This window comes from Pipistrellus kuhlii, unplaced genomic scaffold (assembly GCF_014108245.1).
Source record: "Pipistrellus kuhlii isolate mPipKuh1 unplaced genomic scaffold, mPipKuh1.p scaffold_m20_p_9, whole genome shotgun sequence".
In the NCBI taxonomy this organism is placed as follows: domain Eukaryota; kingdom Metazoa; phylum Chordata; class Mammalia; order Chiroptera; family Vespertilionidae; genus Pipistrellus; species Pipistrellus kuhlii.
Genome location: NW_023425595.1, coordinates 32,983,513 through 33,005,472, shown reverse-complemented (window position 1 = coordinate 33,005,472; position 21,960 = coordinate 32,983,513). Strand labels below are relative to the sequence as shown.

At 39.9% G+C, this 21,960-nt stretch overlaps 1 protein-coding gene across 3 annotated transcripts in view; it reads left to right on the top strand.

Annotated features, from left to right (window-relative positions):
• The first annotated feature begins 533 nt into the window (after nt 1-533).
• Nucleotides 534-21,960, top strand: part of FCHSD2 (FCH and double SH3 domains 2) — a 150,696-nt gene continuing 129,269 nt past the window's right edge. Inside the window, exons 1-2 of one of the 3 annotated variants that reach the window (XM_036426642.2) lie at nt 534-724; nt 2,708-2,805. In XM_036426642.2, coding sequence (XP_036282535.1) covers nt 704-724; nt 2,708-2,805 — 119 coding nt within the window. In that variant the 5' untranslated portion in view covers nt 534-703. Of the gene's footprint in view, nt 725-2,707; nt 2,806-21,960 lie in introns of those variants that run through there. The other 2 variants (XM_036426641.2, XM_036426643.2) reach the window with 2 other exon arrangements.

The following is a 21,960-nucleotide window of genomic DNA, read 5'->3' as shown; positions in this document are numbered from 1 at the left end:
CGTTTCTGCCCTTTCTATTTGCTGACAGGCCCGTTCGTTTCTCCCCCCACCGGGCCCCCCGTCCCGGCCACGAAACCGAGCCCCACGCCGCGGCCACGCTCGCCCTCTGCGGCTCCGGCTCCGGCCGCCAGCGCAGTCTCCGCCGCCGACGGAGGGGGGCGCTGCGTCGCGCGGTGCGGCCGGAAATTCCCGCGGCCCGAGCGGAGGAGCCGGGGCCGAGAGCGTGGCGCCGCCTCCCACCTCCCCGCGCCGGGCGGGGGCGCTGGGCCCAGCGAGGGCCGCGCCGTCGGAGTTGGGGCCTCGGGAGCCCGGGTCTGCGAGGAGCCCCAGCCGGCGGCGGCGGGCGGGGAGCCGGAAGGCACCGCTGCTCCCCGGGAGCCGCTCGGCGAGAGCCGGGAGACCGCGCGCCCTGGCCCCGGGCCCCCGCCCCCTTCGCGGTCTCCGCCTCCTTCGCTCACACACCCCCCGGGCCGCTGGGTCCCCAGGCCCGCCCGGCTCCTCCTCCTCCTCACTCTCGCCCGTGACCGGGTCCTCCTGCCGCCCGCCCGCCCGCCCGGCTCCCTCCGGGGCGAGTCCTCGTCCTCAGGCTCTCCTTCCTGACGCGCACACGCCTGCTGGGCCGGTCCCTCTCCCCGGCCCTTCTCCCTTTCTCTGATCCCAGCTAACGCCGCCGTCGGGGGAGGATTGATGTCCCTTCAGCATCATGCAGCCGCCGCCGAGGAAGGTGAGGGTGTTGAGGGGAGGCTGGAGGGCTTTTGAGGGGAAAGGGGGACGGGATGCGTCCAAGGAACGCGGCCCGGGCGATCGCTGCGACCCCTCCCCCTTCCCGCAGCGGCCGTGCCCGCCGTGGCCTCCGGCTTGTCACCGAGTTGCTGCGGGTTCTGGGCGGGCGAGGTGCCTTTCCGAGGAAGGGGTGGGCCGGGGTTCGTCCTCTCCACCGCGGCAGACCCTCCCCAGACATCTCGCAAGAGTTTCGGGTGCACATTTGTGTGTGTGTGTGTGTGTGTGTGTGTGGAGTGTGAGCGCGCGCATGGCAGTGCTGCTCGCTGCAAAGTGCATTCTCGGGGCTGCACTGAGGAGAGGCGGGGGAGCCCCTCTGCAGCTTTGCAGAGCCTGGTGCTCGTGTGATTGTTTAGTCTGCACCAGGTTTGAGTCCTCCAGCCGCTTGTCGCCATCCTCGCCCGTTTGCACATTGGCAGGGGATTTGTTTCCAGCCTAGCCTGAAAGGTTTGGCCTGCTTTTCCCACGGGGCTGGGCCGAAGAGAAGTTGGAATAGTCATCGCCCCCCATCCTCGGGATAAACAAGGTTTTAAGCACTGACTAGTCTTGCCATTCTCTCCCCCCATTCTCTCCCCCCCCCCCCGCCCCTTCCTGTTCCGTTCCTCCGGTAGGGGACCTTGGAGGAGGTGGCAGTGCCCCTGGGAGAATAGGAATCCGGCAGTGCTTGGCGTGTGTTGCGATCTGGGCTTGGGGTGGGAGCGAAGGGTCTCCGGGGTTGTCTGTCAGCAGCTTCCCTGCTGCGCTCCGTTGAGAACTGTCTCTCTGCCCTCGTCTCCAGCTTTCCCGAGGGCTGAGGCTGTGTCCTTGTCTTTTTAATCCTGCAGATGGTTACTCAGTGTCTACTCCGGGCTCTGGGTGGAGGAAGCTGTTCTATCCTCCCCTCGTGGGCAAACGTTTTCTGAATGCCTCACTTGTGTCTTCCTCCTTTTCTTTGTTTTCTTTTCTTTTCTCTTCCCTTCTCTCCTCCCTTCTCCTCCCTTCTCTTCTCCTCTCTTCTCTCTTCTCCTCTCTTCTCCTCTCTTCTCCTCTCTTCTCCAATCTTCTCCTCTCTTCTCCTCTCTTCTCTCTTCTCTCTTCTCTCTTCTCTCTTCTCTCTTCTCTCCCTTTCCTTCCCTTCTTAATCCGGATTTCTCCAGTTATGAGCCTTTTTTCTTTCACACATGTACCCCCACCCTCCGGGTAGTCCCTCTGCCACGGTGGGGATTCCAGGCCCACTGGACCTGGAACCCTGGGGTGCCGGCCTGGCGGGCGAGGCACTGGCCAGCTTGCATTTGCTCTTCTAGCTGTTTGATGTGGAGCCGCCACAGGAACCGGCTTGCTGGGGTGGCTTAAAAGCATTGCCTATACTAGAAGGTCACTTTTGCTTTCTCCTTTGTGAGAAAGAGATTGTGATTTGATGCGCTGTCAGCAAGTGGAGGGCATCATCCTGAGACAGTGTGCTTTCTCGCAGCCATTATGGGATAATTTATGTAGTTGATTCAAGCATGTAACTTCATTATTGTGTACATTTCAGTCCTCATATATTTAGGCATTCTTCTGTACTCCTTTCTCACAGTTCCACTCTGCTCACCATTTCTGGTGGTTCATGCCTTTGAATCCTTTTTGGAATAAATAGAAGACAGATTCTTAAAACTTTAAGAAGACCTAGATCTCTCCTGAGCTCGTCATGAAGTAGGATGATTGGCAGTTTATTTTGCACCTCTTTAACCTGTAGTTTTTATATTTGTGTACATATACTTAACCTGTCTCCGGTTATCCGGCTAGCATTTTCATTAGAAATCTTTAGTTAACAAAGTTAGGTGATTAATAATGGATTTATGGTCTTCAGGGGAGTGGTACATACTCTGACAAGTATTAGTATTTTCCTTAAGTAGTTTTTGTTGTTAAAGTTGCAGTAAGGTCTTCATAAACACATGGTATATTTTAGGTGAAAGTTACACAAGAACTGAAAAACGTTCAAGTTGAACAGATGACAAAACTTCAAGCCAAACATCAAGCAGAATGTGACTTACTTGAAGATATGAGGTAAGGTTGTAGTAAATAGTTTGAACTTCTATCTCTGTTTCAAGGAACGTTTTAGTTACCAAACCCCAGGAACTGATGATGGAATTTCCTTTTGGATTTCCTGCTTTAAGGCTGTTAGAGCTTTGACTCAGCTAGAAATTATTACTGGAACTAACACAATATAAGCTTTTTTTCTTTTAGTGGGGGAACCTATAACGTACACATACTATTATGAAAAGAACCAAGGGCCTTAAAATTTACCTGTCGAAATATAGTCACTGAAGTAGAAATTCTTATTTAAATAATCTTTCTACTGAATTGTAACATTTATTGACATTTACAATTTCACAGAGATTTTTAGAGTAACACCTTTGGTTAATAGTTAATATCTGGGGGTGAGCCAGTCAACCTCAGGTGATTATATACTGGCATTATTGGTTAGAACATGACAAATATCACTTTGTCTTTGAACATTAAATTCAGTGGAAAATGTATTTTTTTTATCATTAAAGTTAACCTTGTTTCATAATCATGGTAACTTTGAATTTAATAGTTAAGACATTGTGCCAGCATTGTGAAAGTCAGTATCTTTCTTTGTAGAGGGAAGTATAACTCATTTTATTGAAAGAAATACCATTTTATTTCACAGTCCTATATACAAACAGACAGTTTAACCACCGTACCTTGGTAAAGGGTGAAAAATGAGTTGCATGTTGAAACAGAATGGCTACAATTCTTATTTCCCTGTAGTAATATGTTTGTCACATTGGAAGTGGGTCTAAGCCTCATCAGTTACCTATTTTTTCTAGGATGCACAGCTTTATGTGGGTTTCATGAAAAGTATTTATGTTGTTACAATAAAATTACATGTGTTTGGGTAGCTGAATTGTTTATAGTCCAAAGATTTTTATTTAAAGGATTCCTTTTTCTCCCCCATGTTTAATTTATTAGGTAGAACTTATGAGCATTTCTACTGTATACCTATATTTACAGGGTTTCTAACTAAGACATATTGTCTCCAGTCTTGGATGTACCAAGATCATTGTTCTTTTTAAATTCTGTATTTATTTCTTTTACTTTTCTTGTGGCCACAAGGAAATTTTTAGACTTAAATAATTTCTGTTCAAGATACCTGAAAGTCTTCATATGGTTAAAAATTTTAAGTTTTTAACATCTATTAAGTGAACTAAGGTGTTTTAGTAGAAACCTCTAAATGAAGAAAGTAAATTTTTCAGAAGCACTTAAGGAAGGTAAAATTAGTGCATAAGTAAAGATACACTTTGGGTTTTGGATGGTCAGTGGTCATTAAATCCTATTGATTCTATCTTATAAAGACTTATTGCTTGCATTTAAAAATTTTTTTCCTTCATTGCTGGTACCTTGGTACCGGAGCACCGGAGCTTATGGTCAAATATATGGATACAGAATCACTGTCAAATTGATGTAGGTTGTTGTTTGTATTATTGCTGACCCCATCACATTTTACTTGCATTATTGCAGTAATATCCTAATTATTATAGTAATGTTTCCCTATCTTCCAACCCCTCCCCTGCCCCCAATCCCTCCTTTTAAGTCTGTCTTCCACATTATCACCAGTTAGCTTTCCAAAAACATTGCTTATTACATATCAGGTTCTCTGTGGCCTTCTGGATAAGCACCAAACACCTTGTCATGGCCTTTTGCAACCCAGCTACAAGTTTCCTTTCTTAAATCTTATTTACTACCATCTCATGCCCATACATCCTTCCTCCTTAATCTCCCGGCCCTGGCCCCTCAGGCCTTTTGGTTATCTAATTGTCTTTTCTACATTCTTGCCTTCCTTGTGTTGTTCTCTTTGCCTGCTGTGTTGTTCCTCCTGCTTTTTCACCGGCAAATTCTGGTTATCATTGCGTTTATAAGTTTGTTGTTCTCTGTGATCTCAAAGAATTTTGATTTTGTACATGCTTCTGGCTCTCCTCTTCATGAGAATTCCTTTAAGTTAGGGTCTAAATTACTTGTTTTGTGTCTTTGTACCCTTTATGTAGGCTGGCAGAATTGATAAATTTAATTGCACCATATATTTATTTATTTTTTGTTTTGATTTTTAGAGAGAGGAAGGAAGAGAGAGAGAGAGAGAGAGAGAGAGAGAGAGAGAGAGAGAGAGAGAGAGAGAGATCTGAGAGAGAAATATCAATTGGTTGCCTCCATACTGGGAATTCAACCTGCCATCCTTTGGTGTGTAGGATGACACTTAAACCAACTGAACCACACCACTAGAATGCACCTTATTTGTTTTTAAGTGCAATATTTTATAAGCTCATTTGTAGGTGATAGCAAACCCTGCAGACAGCAATCCTTTTAACACATGGCCCTCCAAACACTGTTATTACTAAATTTAAGTTAGTATGAATTTACTAAAAAAGGTGTAAATAGCATATTATTCTTAATATAAAGAAATTAGTAGTAGAAATGTTCTTATGACTTTTAAAAAAGTTAAAAAATAAAAAGAGACCACAACACATTAAGCTGTAAATATAATTTTATGCTTGATTTTTGCTAGTTCTTATCCCCCTACCATCTGCTCATCTTCTGGAATTTTGAAGGGAGAAACCAATTATAATATATTTTTTCCTTTGCTCTCTTCCCCTTTTTCAGTTCATTTGTTTCAGGGATACATTTGGAAGTTGGTGTGTTGGGAGTAAAGTATTGGAAGGAGAGATAACTCATTTGTTATTAATCAGGGACATTCCATGCTTTGGTGGGATTCTTTTCTGAAGTGTTTCCTGTTGACTTTTGCTGTCAGCAGTAGACAAGCACATTTCACTCTCTTTTTAATTATTTTTCCCCTCTCTTTGCTTTCTAAGGCCACTTTCTAAATGCTGTAGTATGTATTGTTTATTAGTGTTATGTATTTAGTATTATTTATTACTATGTTGTACTTTCAGTAAAGTAAATTCTTTGCAAGCACCCACAATGTGAAGAAATACCCTTTTAGCAGACATTTTTAGGGTGTCATTATCTAATATGGACAAATCATGGAATTTTAGAGTCAGGTGGATACTATCACATTTGTTGATTTTTATAGATGAAAATGGAAACTGAGGCACAGTGAGATGAAATGAATCATATTAAGGGGGACCCTAAGATGTTTCTCGTAATTTCTAGACTAGTGCACTTACCTCTGTGTCCCAAGTCTTTTAAACAAAGAACTCATCATGGTCTCATTTTTTGGAAACATTTTGCCTTTTAAGAAGTACATTTTAACTGATAGTTTGTTTTCCTGTTTTTAATTTTTTTCATATCTTCAGCTGTCAATCAGCTTTGAATTATATTTTAAAACTACTAATATGAAACTAGCCAGAAGGCAGATTCCTAAAACTTTACCCCAGAGAAGGCTGCGTATGTGGCTTCTCTCAGATGTTCTGAAAAACTGAAACTGGCTCAAGAAGCACCTGTCCTTCCTTTGTTGACACCTGGAGGTCTAATGATGTCAAGTAAGGAATTACTGTATTATGGGATACTTTCTCTAAACTTTATTTCGGGGGAGTCACTGGGGATTGGATTCTGAAGTCTGCTCATGGATGCTCTGATACTTTCTTGTCTGGAAAGGAACTTTAGTGGTAATCTGGTCTAGAGGAATTTTTAAAAACAGGTTATTGAGATATAATTCACATAACATACAATTAATCCATTTAAAGTATATTCATAGGGCTGTGTAGCCACCACTACACTTGAACTTTAGAACATTTTTGTCCTGCCTAAAGAACCTCTGGTCCAGTCAGTGTGGTTCAGTGGTTGGTTCCCAGTCAGGGCATATGCCCAGGTTGCAGGTATAACTCCTATTAGGGGGTCCTGCAGGAGACAGCAGATTGATGTTTCTCTCTCATTGATGTTTTTGTTTCTCTCTCTCCCCCTTCTTCTCTCTAAAAAAAAAAAAAAATACAATAAAAAAAATTAAAGGAAACCACAAAAAAACGCTGTACTTCTCTAGCCCTAAGCAATTACTTGCTCTCTATATAGAAATGGAATCTATTGAATATATAAATGGAATCATACAATACATGGTCTTTTTTTGACTGGCTTTTACTTGATATAATGTTTTCAAGGTTCATCCATGTTATAACATCAGTACTTCATTCTTTTCTGTTGCCAAATAATATTCCATTATATGGATACTAGAGGCCTGATGCACAAAATTCATGTAAGGGGCTCAGCTCCCCCCCCCCCCTCTGTGGCTTTGTCCAGAAGGTTGTCCCATCTAATTAGCATATTATGCTTTTATTATTATAGATTATGATAGATACCACAGTTTATTAATCTATTCATTAATTGATGGGTTGTTTGGCTATTATTAATAATGCTTCTTTGAACATTCATGTACACATTTTTGTGTGGAATGTTTTTATTTATCTTGGGTATATACCTAGTGGTGAAATTGCTGGATCATATAGTAACTCTGTGAGATCTTTCAATCTGTTTTCCAAGGAGGCTGTACCATTTTATATTCCCACTAGCAATAATGTATGAAGGTTCCAATTTCTCCACATCCTTGCCAATGCTTGTTGTCTTTTGATTGTATTGTAGAATTCTAGTTTGTGAATGGTATCATATTGTGGCTTTGATTTGTATTTCCCTAATAGCTTATGATTTTGAGCACTTTTTCATGTGCTTATTTGCCATTTGTATATCTTCTTATGAGAAATGTCTATCCAAATCCTTTGCCCATTTTTTAATTGAGTTATTTGTTGTTTTCTTATTGAGTTGTGAGAGTTCTTTCTCTGTGTGTGTATGTATATATATAATATATATAACATATATATAAATACATGTATATATAAATATAAATATATACTAGTATAATCAGCTTTATGATTTGCAAACATATACAATATTTGCAGTATTTTCCCACTCTGTGGACGAATCACCTGAGGTGATTATTACATTCACTGAATTTTGAAAACCACTAAACTGATGGAAAGAAGTACTTTGAAGATAGACCAGAGATGAAACCCAATTCTGCCACTTATTAGCTGGGTTATCTTGGGCAAGTGACTAAGGTTCTCTGAGCCTCATATTTTATGTCTGTAAAGCAAGGTGAATGCCCACCTTCTTGCTTTTCTGTAAGAGTTAGATGAGACATGTGAAATGCCCAGTGTGGTAGGTGTTCAGCATTGGAAACTGCTGTTAGTGGAAACTGAAGGCTAGGAAGGATGTTGTCTTATTAAAGATAACAGAAAAAGTCATTGTTTCATTAATTCTAAGAGAAGCACTGTTTTCACATTTTTATACTTTTGAAATCCAGATACTTCTTACAGTTGCTTTTGGCCATGATGCAGTTGTCATTGTCTCTATGCATAGAACTTGCAGAATAGGTATCAGCAGGCTTGGAAGAAAACCCCAGAGATAAAGGTTGGAATACAAATCTTGGAGCACCTGGGCTTTCGGTGGCACAAATTATAATATGTGTGGCCCAGTTGGTTGAATGTTGTCCTGTGTATCAAAAGGTTGCTGGTTCGCGCCCTCGCTGGTTTGGCTCAGTGGATAGAGCATGGACTTGCCGACTGAAGGGTCCCTGGTTTGATTCCAGTCAAGAGCACATGCTTGGGCTGCAGGCTCAATCCCCGGTAAGGGGCAGGCAGGAGGCAGCCAATCAACGATCCTCTCTCATCATTGATGATTCTTTCTCCCTCTCCCTTCCTCTCTGAAATCAATAAAACAATGTTTTGTTTTGTTTTTTAAATGTTGCTGGTTTGATTCCTGGTCAGGGCACATGACCAGGTTGTGGACTTGATCCCAGTTGAGATGCATGTGGGAGGTATCCAATTACAGTTTCTCTCTCACATCAATGTTTCTCTCTCCCTTTTTCCTCTCCCTTCTTTTCTCTCTAAAATAAATTAATACAACAACATATGATATTGTGTGGGAAAACATGGGTATTAATGACTAATTCAAAAGAGTTCAAGTCTGAGTGTGGCCAGTTTATGCACCAATTTATTTTATCTTTTAGAAATTTTGCACAAGAATAATACATGCTAAAAATGTAAGTTTAAAATTTATTTTAATGAGAATAAATAAAAAGTATGTTCCACTATGGAAAAATGCTGCCAATTAAGTGTCAGGCTATTCTTTCAATTTAATTGGCAGCATTTTTCCATAGTGGAACATAGTATATCTTGCAACTAGTGGTATTTCAGATATGATAAGAACTAGAAGCAGCAGATCAGGTACTAGCCTCTTTTCTTCACTTACTCAGCAGTCATTATTGCTTCGCTATCTAGTGTCCTTTCAGATTAGAACTTAAAAGTGATGCAAATCACGAGATGGAGAATTTTTAAAAAACAGGGTTACAAAGAAAAAGATAAGTAGGACCATAAATGTTTCTTTGGGGGTGGGGTGGGGGAGAGAAGATGACCTGATTTTAAAATTAGAAGAAAACATGAAACTTCAATTGACTAAATGAATTTAAATTTTAAATACATACTTTCACATTATGGTCAGTTGTGGAGGAGACTAAGAATAGGAGATACAAACTAGGCAGAGGAAGAAACAAGGAAATAGAGTTTGAGAGGGTCTAGTTAATAAAACTTGTCACAGATCAGTGCTTACTTCAACTGAAAGAGTCAGGGTTTTTATAATACCTCTTCCTATTGCTATTTAATAATTTATGAACTCATAAACCATTGTCCACAGATCCTTATGTCTCCTAAAATTTGAAGATTTGGTTCTGAACGGGATAGCCGTTGCAGCCCACTTTGGGGAGAAGTTGCTTTATGATTTATAGACTTGAATGGAGGATACTTTCATGAACCAGATGGAACTTAACTAGGGACTAATAATGAGTGTTACCTACCATCTGGGTTAGGGATAGAGGTGTTGAAGAATGTTTGTGTGCACCCTTTCTTGATTTGGTCTTTTTAGCCCCACCCACATATATAAGGTGGAGAGATGGTGAAGGTGATGTGTGTGGTAGGGTAGCTGTGATATATTGTAGCTAACACTAGCTTAGAGGCATACAACCTGGCTTGAATTCTAGTTCTTAATCTCTTATTAACTGGGTGACTTTGGCCACAAGTCACCTAATTTCTCCAAGCTTCATGTTTCTCATCAGTAAAATGGTAATAATTATATTTTATGGGGTTATTTTTATAATGAAACACAGTAATGCATATAAAAGCTCTCCTGCATAGTGTCTGGAACATAATAGATGCTCAGTAACTGCATGGGGACTGTGATTTGCAGTAATAGTGGACATCGGTTTAGAAATCATGGTCTGTGACGTGTCATCCCCTAAGGGGATGTCATCCCCTGTGGATTAAAAAATGTAATGGACCTCAAAAATAAACTGTTCAAGCAATTCTAAAGAATTCCCTTCACCAAATTCAGCAGTCCTAGGTACCATCCACCGCTCTGTGTGTTGGTAATGATTCTCCCTATTGCTGGATGGGTTCTGCAACTCCAAGCATGATATTCTCATGCAACAATGTTAGGTGGAAGAAGAGGAGGGAAGGACAGTGTCTCCTTAGGCAAAATTTCCCTTCCTTCCTCCCCCACTCCCCTCTGTCTGTTAGTGAAGACAATTTCCATGAGAAATTATCCCAGTAGACTTTCCCATACCTCTCATTGGCTGAGTTTGCTTTGTATGTCCATGCATGCTTAGCTGCAAAGGAGGCTGGGCATGCGGTTATCTTGTAGAGGTAGTTTTTGCCAGCAAGAAACAGGTGTTGGTTACCAGTAATATGGCTTTTGCCACATTACAGTTTTGCTATTTTGCCACAGGGGCTCATTCCTCATTTATTCCTAGTGGTGGCCATAAAAGTGTAAACAACATGTTGGGGTTAGATTGTGAAAGACAGCTAGAATTCCAGTTGTCTCAGACAGATTGGGAATAAGGAACTCTTTAGAAACTGTATCTCCTCCTCCCAACTACTTTAGAATTAAATGTCTTGGGTCAGGAGTAGGTTTTTGTATTGCTATAGGTAGGCCAGTCGGCCAGGAATCTCTTAGGATTCTCCTTGTAGGAATGCCAGAGTGGTTCAGTATCTCGTCTCTTCTGGTCTTCTGATAATTTGGAGAAATGGTGTTTAAGGGCCCACCAGACAATTGCATTTTTGCGCATTCCTTTTACTTCTCAGGTGAAAGCATTAATATGTAGTGAAGTGGTTAATCTGAAAGCAAGGAAGGACAAATGAGAGCAAAAATACTCCTAGCTGAATAATTTGCCCCTTAACTGAGGATTGACAATGTAGTCTTGAAAGTATAAAGTATAAAGCCTTTTACCTGAGGAGCCCTGTGGTGGTAAGTCACTGTTTTTCTTTTTAAATTCTTTGAATGTTCTCTTGAATCCCACAGATGCTGTTCTGCTTTGTTGGTGTCAGTGTTCAGGAATGATCTGCTGCATAAGCAGGAGTTAGTTTCTAAGTCTGGTTTGTGCTGTTGGCTCTTTAGTGAATAATTTGGGAACTAGGCACAAAAACTTGTCCCTCTGCTTTGTTCCATTGCTGCAGATTTCCTGTCATGTGCTGGTCAGGACTAAGTTAACAGAACTTGGCTGGTATTTTTATTTCATTTTATTGTGTCCTCGAAGTATCCCTTGGTCATGCTTTATTTTAACATTTCATTTGACCTCCTTTTTGGCATTCATGTATGAGTGTCTTGTCATCCAGATGTTTTCTGTTTTGTAAACTTTGCAATAATCCCAGTTCACAAAGAAAATGTTATTTCTGGTGTTATGAAAAGTATTAGCATATCCATGGTCCCACAGGAAACAACTGGGAGTATATGTCCCTCGATTATTTTTTAGCAGTATTGGTTTTCCCCCGTTGGCGGCTGGAGAATGGGGGTGAGAGGCAAAGACTTTTTATTATATACCTTTTTTTTTTTGGTATGTTTTGAATTTTGAACTAAATATACCCTACTCTCAAAACTAAAATTAAGTAATTTTGTATTGGTAACATTTTTCTGCATGTCTGTTAATATAAATGTTGTAAAAATTCATATTAGTTGATAAAGTATCATTTTAGGCTTTTAATTAATTTTAGTGACATTATTTTTATTATCAATAGACTTTACAGTATATTTTTAATATGTACAAGTATTAAGAATACTTGATTCACAAACTTATCTTTTTCTTTTATTGAAAAAAAATTATGTTAATCCTCACCCAAGGATATTTTTTTCATTGATTTTTAGAGAGAATAGAAGGGGGTGGGAGATAAGGAAGGAGGGCGGAGGGTAGTAGGGAGAAAGAGAGAGAGATCAATGTAAGAAAGACACATCTATTGGGTGCCTCCCATATGCCCCAATGGGGCAGAGATGGAACCTGCAACCCAAATATATGCCCTTTTTAGGAATTGAACCTAAAACTTCACCTGTTAGTGAAGACAATTTTCATGAGAAATTATCCCAGTGGGCAGTTCACCACTCTGTCCATTCAGCCACACTGGGCAGTTCACCACTTCATTGGGCAGTTCACCACTCTGTCCATTCAGCCACACTGGCCATAACATAAACTTCTCTTCATAAAATGACTGGTCGTTAGCTGGTTGTAGCTTGGAGTTGGGAAAACAGGCTGTGAGCTACTTTCCTTTCCTTCTATATTATAGAATTGTTTTGTCCCCAAAGAGGCAAACATTTAAGGTGTTCAGATTCCTCTCTAGTCTCAAATTTTATTTTATCTGACTTTATCCAAAGGTTTTACATTATAGTCATTTAAAATATTGTTTCTGTGGTAAGATATATTTTTTATTATTAGCCAGCTTTCTCCATGGGGAACTGTTTAGTCTGTGTTACTATAGAGGTATTTTATATAAATAGTTTTCTCAGCTATATTGAGCTAATTGAATATTTTTAGTAGTCTATTTTCAACTTGTGCATTTTTAGCTCTACCTCTTTCTGTTTTTCAGGTGGTTCTAGTTGTTACACCACGCATCTTTAATTTATCACTGTATACTTAGAGTTAATATTATACCACTCCACCTAAGATGCTTACAAACAATTCAATTACTTCATCCCAGACTTTGTGCTGCATACTTTATAAACCTTATAATACAATGTTAGTTGTGCCTTAAACACAGTTATCTTTTACAGAGATTAAGAGAAGGAAAGGGGTCTTTTATGTGTACCAATTTTAGCTCTCTTCTTTCCTTCCCAAGACCAGCACAGAGTTTAGAGTTTCAATCTGGTATCATTTCCTTTTGGGTTAAAGAACTTCCTTCAGTTTCTAGTGCAGTTTGCTGGTGACAATTCTCTTAGCTTTCACTTAACTGAAAGTGTCTTTACTTCATCTTGTTTTTGGAAGATAATTTTTGCTGGATATAGAATTCTGAGTTGACAGTTGGCCACTCCATTATCTTCTGGCCTTTATTGTCTCTGATGGAAGTTAGCTGTTATTTATTTACTTGCTCTCTTCTGTGTAATGTGTCTCTCCTCCTCCCATAGCTTTTTCCTCATTATGTTCGGTTTTCTGCACTTTGAATGTGCTGTAAGCAATGGGGTATCTTCACTTGGACTGTACTGATTTTTCTAAAAAAAAAAAAATCTATAGGTGATGTTTTTCAACAGAAATGGGGGGATTTAGGGTCATTATTTCTTCAAATATTTTTTTCTGCCCCATTCTTTGTTCTTTGCTTTTTGGACTCCAAGTACACATATGTTAAACTGATTTTAATCTGTGTTCTTTGGATTGGCTAATTTCTGTTTATCTCTCTTCTGTAGTTTAAAATTGACGCCCATCCAATACAGTTTACATTTCTGATGTTGTACCTTTAAGTGCTAGAATATTCATAATATTTATAAAAGCTGTTTTAAAGCTCTTGTCTGATGTTTCCAACATTGCAGTCATGCCATGGTCTGTTTCTATTGAATGCTTCTGTGATTATGGGTCATGTTTTTCTGCTTATTTGCATATTTATTAATTTTTTGTTAATTGGGCATGTGGATGACACATTATAAGAAGTCTCTGTTGTTTTGTCTTTCTTTAGAGAGTGTTGAATTTGTAGGTTTCAACTGAAAGCCTGAATGCCCAGGATATATAGCTATGTCTCCACCCTGGCTCAACTGGAATTCCACTAGAAAAAAAAAAAAAAAGGTTTTTATTGACTTTTAGAGAGAACGGGAGAGGAATAGAGAAATAGAAACATCAGTAAAGAGGAACATCATGGATTGGCTGCTTCCTGTACAACCCCTACTGGGGATCAGTCCTGCAACCTGGGCATGTGTCCCAACTGAGAATGGAACCTATGAACTCTTGGTTCCCAGTTCAGCACTCCACCACTGAGCCACCCTGGCTGAATGAATCCCACTGTTTTGCAGAAATGTGCAGCTTCTGGTATTTGTTCAGCTCTCAGGTGTAACTTTACTACACCTCATGGCATCTCACCCTGGCTTATTTGTAGCTCAGCACTCAGACAAGGATGGGTAAGGAACCCCCATGCAGATTTCTGGGGCCATCCCTTTTGCATTGTTGCTTCCTTTCTAGTATCTGCCCTATCAATTGCAGCCCACTCCAGGAACCTAGAACTGGGATCTTGCATCTCAGTTCCGTGAGACCATCGTGCTTGGCTTAGGCTCCACTCCCCTGTGATACAGTTGGGAAAGTGTCCCAAGGAGAAAGCTGGAGCAATTGTGATTCACACCTCCTGTGCGCTGGCTGTTTCATTCCTGAAAAGAATAGTTATATATTTTATCCAGTTTTATAGATAGTTCTTAGAAGGCTAGTCTGGTGCCAGTTACTCCATCTTGGCTAGAAATGGAAGTCTACTTCTCGGATGTATTGGAGGAAGATATTTAACTGTCTTTAAATACACAAGTAAAATTATGTATTTATATATATTTAATATCTACATATCCTCAGCTTTTGAGTTTAGATATTCCATATTTAAATGTATGTATACTGTAGCATAGGAATTTCTTAACAGCTTTATTAAGATATAATTCATATAATTCATAAGATATAATTCATATGTAATTCACTCATTTAAAATGTATAATTTGGTGGTTTTTGGTATATTCATCCATTACCACATCAACTTTAGAACATTTGCATTACCACACACACACAAAAACCCCACATCCCTTAGCCATTATCCTTCCGCTCTTCCTCCATTTGCCCAGCCCTAGGTAATCCTAATGTACTTTCTGTAGATTTATTTGTTATAGGCATTTCATATACAGGAAATGGTATAATATGTGGTCTGTTGTAATTGGTTTCTTTCACTCAGCATTATGTTTTCAAGGTCCATTAATGTAGCATCTATCAGTACTTAATTCCTTTTTATTGCTAAATATTTTCCATTGTTTGTATAAATCACATTTTATTAATCCATTTACCAGTTGATGAACATTTGGATTGATTTGCTTTTGCCTATTGTGCATAACACTTCTATGAACATTCATGTGTAAGTTTTTTTCATGTATATCTGTTTCCTCTTCGGTTATGCCTAAGAGTAGAATTGCTGAGTAATATTAACTCTGTTTTACTGTTTTAGCAACTGCCAGACTGTTTTTCAAGGGAACTATTCCATTTTACATTCCCACCAGCAATGTATGAGGGTTCCGATTTCTCCATATCTTGTCACATTTGCTTTTGAACAATAATTATACTAGTACTAGGGGCCCGGTGCACGAAATTCGTGCACTGGGGAGGGGATCCCCTCAGCCCATACTGCCCCTCTCACATACTGTCCTAGTCTGGCCTCCCTTTCTCGGAGACGACCAGGCTGATCAGGGAAAGGCACCAGCCACATCACCCAGCTGCTGCAGCCACCAACGTGTTTTCATCACATGGTTTCCGGTCCCTTCACCATGAAAAATGACAACTTTCTTTAGGCGTTTTCAAGATGTCCCTTCCTCCCTTCCTTCCTCCCTCCCTCCCTCCCTTCCTTCTTTCTTTCCTTCCTTCCTTCCTTCCTTCCATCCTCATCTGAGGATATGTTTTCATTGATTTTTAGAGAATGTGGAAGAGAAAGGGAAAGACAGAGAGAAACATCAGAGTGAGAGGAACACTTTGATTGGTTGCCTCCTGCATGAGCCCAGACCTGGGCCCTAGCCCAGGAGGAGCCTGCAACTTAGGTACATGCCCTTGATCAGAATCTAACCTGGACCCTGCGGTTGGCAAACCTAGGCATTATCCACTGAGCCAAACTGCCTAGGGCAGGTTATGACATTTCTTAGACCTCCAGCAGTGGACCTTCGTTATTTTCTCCAAGAGTGTGGTGGAAAAACCCTAGATTACCTTTTTGGATTCTTATACCCAAGTTACTAAGAATATCACCAGTGGCATCCAGGGAACGGTCAGAAAAGGTGTTTCCCTGGTTTTGATAGTTGTTTTCTTGAAAATAGAAGACAGTTATTTTTTCCTCGGGATTATTTTAAATAATTGGGGGCACATCATTTTCAGTGACCACCATGTCCAGACATTGTAGATGGAGGATGTAGTATCTTGTTTCAAGAACTGCTGTGTAGAATAGACATCAAAGAAGAGGTGTAAGATTCAGTGTCCTGCATAACTTTCAGTCTGGCTGAGTAGTACTGGAGTGGAAGAAGATCATTGTTTGGGGTTTCATGTTTTTGTTTTTTCAGATTGAGGATTGTTGAAAGATTGTGTGAAGCACTGAACTTTTAGGGATCGTTTGCCTCTTCTGATAATTATATATGGGGTTTAGGTTAGATTTTGAGATATTTCCATAGTTGAAAATGCCCTTACCAGTCTTTTTTGCTGTAAGTTAAAACCAGACAGTTTTGTGGTGATTGAGTGAAGGAGACAAAGTTTTGTAATGAACTAAAGGTGAACATGGTGTTCAAAGGTGAACTTGATTATGAATCCCCTGACAAGATGGTTTTGGCAACTTGGTTAGTATTGATAAATCTTAATGGAAATTCATGTTTTTATAGTCATGCGCCACATAACTTATTATGTAGCAAGGTGTTTTTGTTTTGTTTTTGTCTATTTAATTATGTTTATTTTCAACTTTTTGGCAATGTACATAAAATAAAAATGCTCCACAAATAGCTTATAATCAGCTCATATTGGGTGGAAGACATGTATATAATCTTATGATACTTTATATTAGTAAACTCACTTTAATGGAAAAAATTTTTAATATGTTAGAAACCAGTAGGTTATAAAAGTTACTGAAATATTTACCTAGAATATAAATTGCTGTTAGCCCATTACAGTGTTTCATTTTGTATAGCTATATACATGAAAACAAATGTTCTTCTAAGGAGACATCATAATCCTAAATTTGCATTCAGGAAAATGACCAGATTTCAAAGTTCCATTAGTTTATAAAAAAAATATATAAATGAATAATAACAAATTGTAAAACTTTGTTAAAATTTTTAAATGGTTTTGACAATGGCCTATTTTGTTAATATGTCTTTTGTTATTGATCTATTTATATATTAGTACACATGCATTGAAAGTAAGTCTTCAAAACTTCTATCCAAAAAAATTGTATCATTTTAAGGAAGGAGAAAGCAAGGAAAAAGACATCAGTGTTTAATTTTATGTGAGTAACTGCCAGGCTGAAGGCTGTGAAAGGTTTATGATGTATCTTTTAAATGTACAATGTAATTCATGGGTAAGGAGTAAGATATATCTTGCAGTAAATATAGTTAAAGGCAAATCATGTAGTAAAAGATTGTGTTATCTTAAATGTCAGAAATTTTCATTTGATTACAATGTTTTCTCTGCTATGATCTGAAAGGAATGTGTGTTCCACTTTAATAAAAGATTATCTGACTAATGAATGACATCCACTCTTTGCCTGGCAAAAAAAACTTGGCATCTTATATTGGGTCTTGAATGATATAACATAGATGGGAACATTTAAAGTCATGGTGTTCAAAGGTGAGTTTGATTATGAATCTCCTGACAAGATGGTTTTGGCAACTTGATTAGTATTGATAAATCTTAATGGAAATTAATTTGTTTATAGTCATGTACCACATAACAAAATTTGGATCAATGCCAGACCCGCATATATGAAGATGGTCCCATCTATAATAATAAAAGTGTAATATGCAAATCGACTGAAAGGCTGCATAGCAGAATGACCGTCCAGACAACCTTCCGGACGACCATGTTATGACACCCACTGGCACCAGGCCAGCCAAGGAGGGTGCAATACGATTGGTTGGGGGCCCGGCCATCGCCCCATGATTGCCTTGCAGAGGGAGGCCCAGGCACTGGCCAGCAGGGCGATTGATCAATTGGGTAGGGGGACTCCATGATTGCTCCAAAGAGGGAGGCTCAGGCCACTGACTGGTGTGCAGCCGGTGGGTGGGGCCTCCCTCTTTGGGGCGCTATTGATTGCCCCAAACAGGGAGGCCCAGGCTACCCTGCAATGGCACTGCAGGGCGACCTATCGTGGGGCCAGGCCGGGTGGGCAGGGCCTACCTCTTTGGGGTGATAATGGCGCAGCCCTGCAATCGGTTGCCCCAAAGAAGGAGGCCCAGGATACCCTGCCAGCTGAACTTCAGTGCTTAGCCTGGGCCTCCCTCTGCAGGGGTGATCCATCATGAAGTCTCAGCCAACATGGGTGGGGCCTACTTCTCTACAGCGGTCAATCGCAGGGCTCCTAGACTATGAGAGGGCATAGGCTGAGCTGAGAGGACCCTCCCACCGAGTGCAAGAATCTCGTGCACCAGGCATCTAGTAAGATATAATGGAGCTGACAGTTTTCTGTTGCCTAGCAGTGTTGTAATGATGTGGCCAACACATTGCTTACATGTTTGGGATGATGCTGGTGTAAACAAACTTCCTGCACTGCAAGTGGTATAAAGGTATAGCACATATAATTATGTACGGTACATAATACTTAACAATGATCATAAGCAACTGTGTTATTAGTTCAGTGGTGCCTCGCATAAAGAACGCCTCGCACAGCGAACGCTGCACACAACGAACTTCATTTCATGATTCATACAACGAACTTCGTTTCACACAACGAAGTCGCCCGAGCTTCCACGACTGCTTCGCCCGAGCTTCCACGATCGCTGCCGATGTATTGCATCCTTCCGCGCAGGCGCTGCAGGCAGTCGTTAGTCACTGCGCTTAACTTAAGCACGTATCGCGGCAATCGTTCTTCATTACGAATTAAATCACGCACGTATCACGGCAGTTGTCCTTTTAAGTTAAACTCAATATTTTTTTTATATCATGGCTTCTAAAAAAAGCAGGAAGGTGATTTCTGTTGAAATGAAACAGGACAATGCTCAAAGGGAAGCGTCATCTGATAACGAGGAGCAACAATCAAACAATCAACCAATCCCAACTGCTGACATCAAGAACATCCTGGTCAAATGGAAAGCAGTTCCAATGCCCACTATCCGGATTCAGCTGAAGCAAACAGGATCAACGATCTTTACTCCGATACTCTTGTCCGTTATTTCCGGCAGATGTTGGAGAAAAGAGAAAAACAAACGACTTTGGACAGGTTTTTCATGAAACCATCGGCCAAAAAGCAGAAAATGGATGAAGATGTGCAAGATTCGGTAGACTCTACTTAGTCTGTCTTAAAATTAAAAAAATGTGTGTTTTTTAAAAAAAAATTATGTTTTTAGATGTATCTAAATAAAAATAATAACAAAAAATTTATCTTTTTTTATGTCATCTTAGCATATTTTATGCTACAGAACGAATTATTTTTTTTAACGTGTATTGTTATGGGAAAACGCGTTTCACATAACGAACTTTTCGCATAACAAACTTGCTCCTGGAACGAATTAAGTTCGTTGTGTGAGGCACCACTGTTTATGTATTTACTATACTATACTTTTATCCTTCAGAGTGCAGTCTTTCTTTTTATAAAAAGATTGTTGTCAAAGAGGATGCTGTATTACACACAGCTGCCTCATACTGCAAGCAGGCCAGGCAAAGCAGCTTTATTTAGACGGCGTTTGATAAACCTGAGAGGTGATGCTCCCCAACCAGTTTGAAACCACTTTGACATTGTGAAGTATTGAGTAGGGGAAGGAGCTGGGAAAGTATGGTTATGTGATGAGGAAGATCATAGAGCTTTTTCAAGTTCCTGAATATTGCTATCACAGTGTGATGACATTGTCTTTGAAATATTTTTAATTCCCAGAAGTAAAAATAGCTTATTTAAATGTGGATGCCAAAACACATTGTATTAGTAAGAGTCACCTGTGAACTTTACAATATTACAGATGCCTCGGTACTACTCTTAAGATTCAGAGTTGGTAGATTTGGGGAAAGGCCTGGACACAGTCCATATCTTAGTTTTTGTGAATAATGATGCAATGAACATATAATAGATGTGCAGATCTCTCTTACAGATGGTGATTTACTTCCTTAAGATATGTACCCAGAAGTGGAATTACTGAATCATATTGTAGTTCTGTTTTTAATTTTTTAATAACCTGCATATTGGATCCATAATGGCTCTCAGTTTACTTTTGCACCAACAGTGCACATTGACCAACACTTACATTTGTCTTTAGGTAATAGCCATTTGAATCGGTGTGAAGTAGTATCTCATTGTGGTTTTGGTTTGTATTTTCTAGATGATTAGTGATGTTGAGCATCTTTTCATGTACTTGTTGGCCATTGAATATCTTCTTTGGAAAACTGCCTTTTTTATTTTTTAGGCTCTCTGCCTATCATTAATAGCATTATTTGTTGTTGGTTTTTGCTGTTGAATTATATGAGATCCATATATATTTTGGATATTAACTCCTTATTAGATATATGATTTACATATATTTCCTTCCAATCCATAGATTGTCTTTTCATTTTGTTGATTGTTTCTTTTGCTGTGTAGGAGTTTATAGTTTGATGTGGTCCCACTTATTTGTTTTTGTGTTTGTTGCTTGTGCTTTTGTATCATATCCAAAAAATTACTGCCAAGACCAGTGTTGAGGAGTTTTTGCCCTATGTTCTCTTCAGGATTTTTACAGTTTAATCTCCTATATGTAAGTCTTTAATTTATTTCAGGATAATTTTTGTGTGTGGTATAAGATAGGGCTCTAACTTAATCCTTCTGTATGTGAATGTTTAGTTTTCCTAACACCATTTATTGAAGAGTCTCTCCTTTCCCTCCTGAATGTTCTTGGCTCTCTTGTCCCTTTCAGTTGAGCATATACGCATGGGTTTGTTTCTGGGCTGATTATTCTGCTTTGTTGGTCTATATGGCATATTTTATGCCAGTACCATGCTGTTTTGATTACTATCACTTTGTAATTTAGTTTGACACTGTAATTTTATTTGGAAATGTTATTTGCTTCTCTCGTTTTTTTATTTAAGGTTTAAATTTTTATTTCAAGTGTTTGGTTACGTATTTCATCTGCCCCAAGCAGCATTCTTCTCAGGAGCGCCCTTTAGCTGCTGTTTTTCCTGTTCTGTTTCTTCTTTTTTAAATTTCATATTTGTGGATATTCTGTACCTGTTGCCTTCGCAGTTATTACTTTTTGGATGAAGAGGATTTTTTTCTGTACTACTTTTTGGGATACCAGAAGTAGGTACAGTAACTCACGGTAAGCTGTTGTTTACAGTAGTTTTCTTTATGATGAGGATTGTGTGTATAAATTTATTTCTCCTCAGCCAGAGATGATGGGATGCTGCCGCGCCATTCATAGTGCAATTGTCTATCTTTTTGCCACACCAGCAGCCTCATTTCTGACAACATAGCTGGTTTGTGTGATTCTTTAGAACTGTCTCCTCTACTTCTTCAAACTATGAACAGCAAAACTCCCTCTACCAGCCAAAACCGGTTTACCTTAGTGGATAGAGCATCGGCCTGCAGACTGGAAAGGTCCCAGGTTTGATTCTGGTCAAGGGCATGTACCTTGTTTGTGGGCACATCCCCAGTGGGGGGCATGTAGGAGGCAGCTGATCAATGTTTCTGACTCTCTATCCCTCTCTCTTCCTCTCTGAACAAAATCAATTCAAACAAAACAAAACAAACTCCCTCTACCAGCCCACGTCCCCTGTTTTTGTTGTTGCAAATGTGGTTTAAATTTTACATTTCAGGGAGTGTATGTGGAGAAATGTGCCTCTCCCCCACTCCCTTTGCATTTTGGAGCCTCATGCCTTATATTTTTACCCTCATTCTTCAGTTCAGTCGTCTCTTTTGGCCTATATCCATTTATATTTTATGTTTTCTAGTTTTGTTGGAGGTCATGTTTGCATTTATGTTTTTTATTTTGTTACTTTTGGGTAATTTGAGAGAAGGG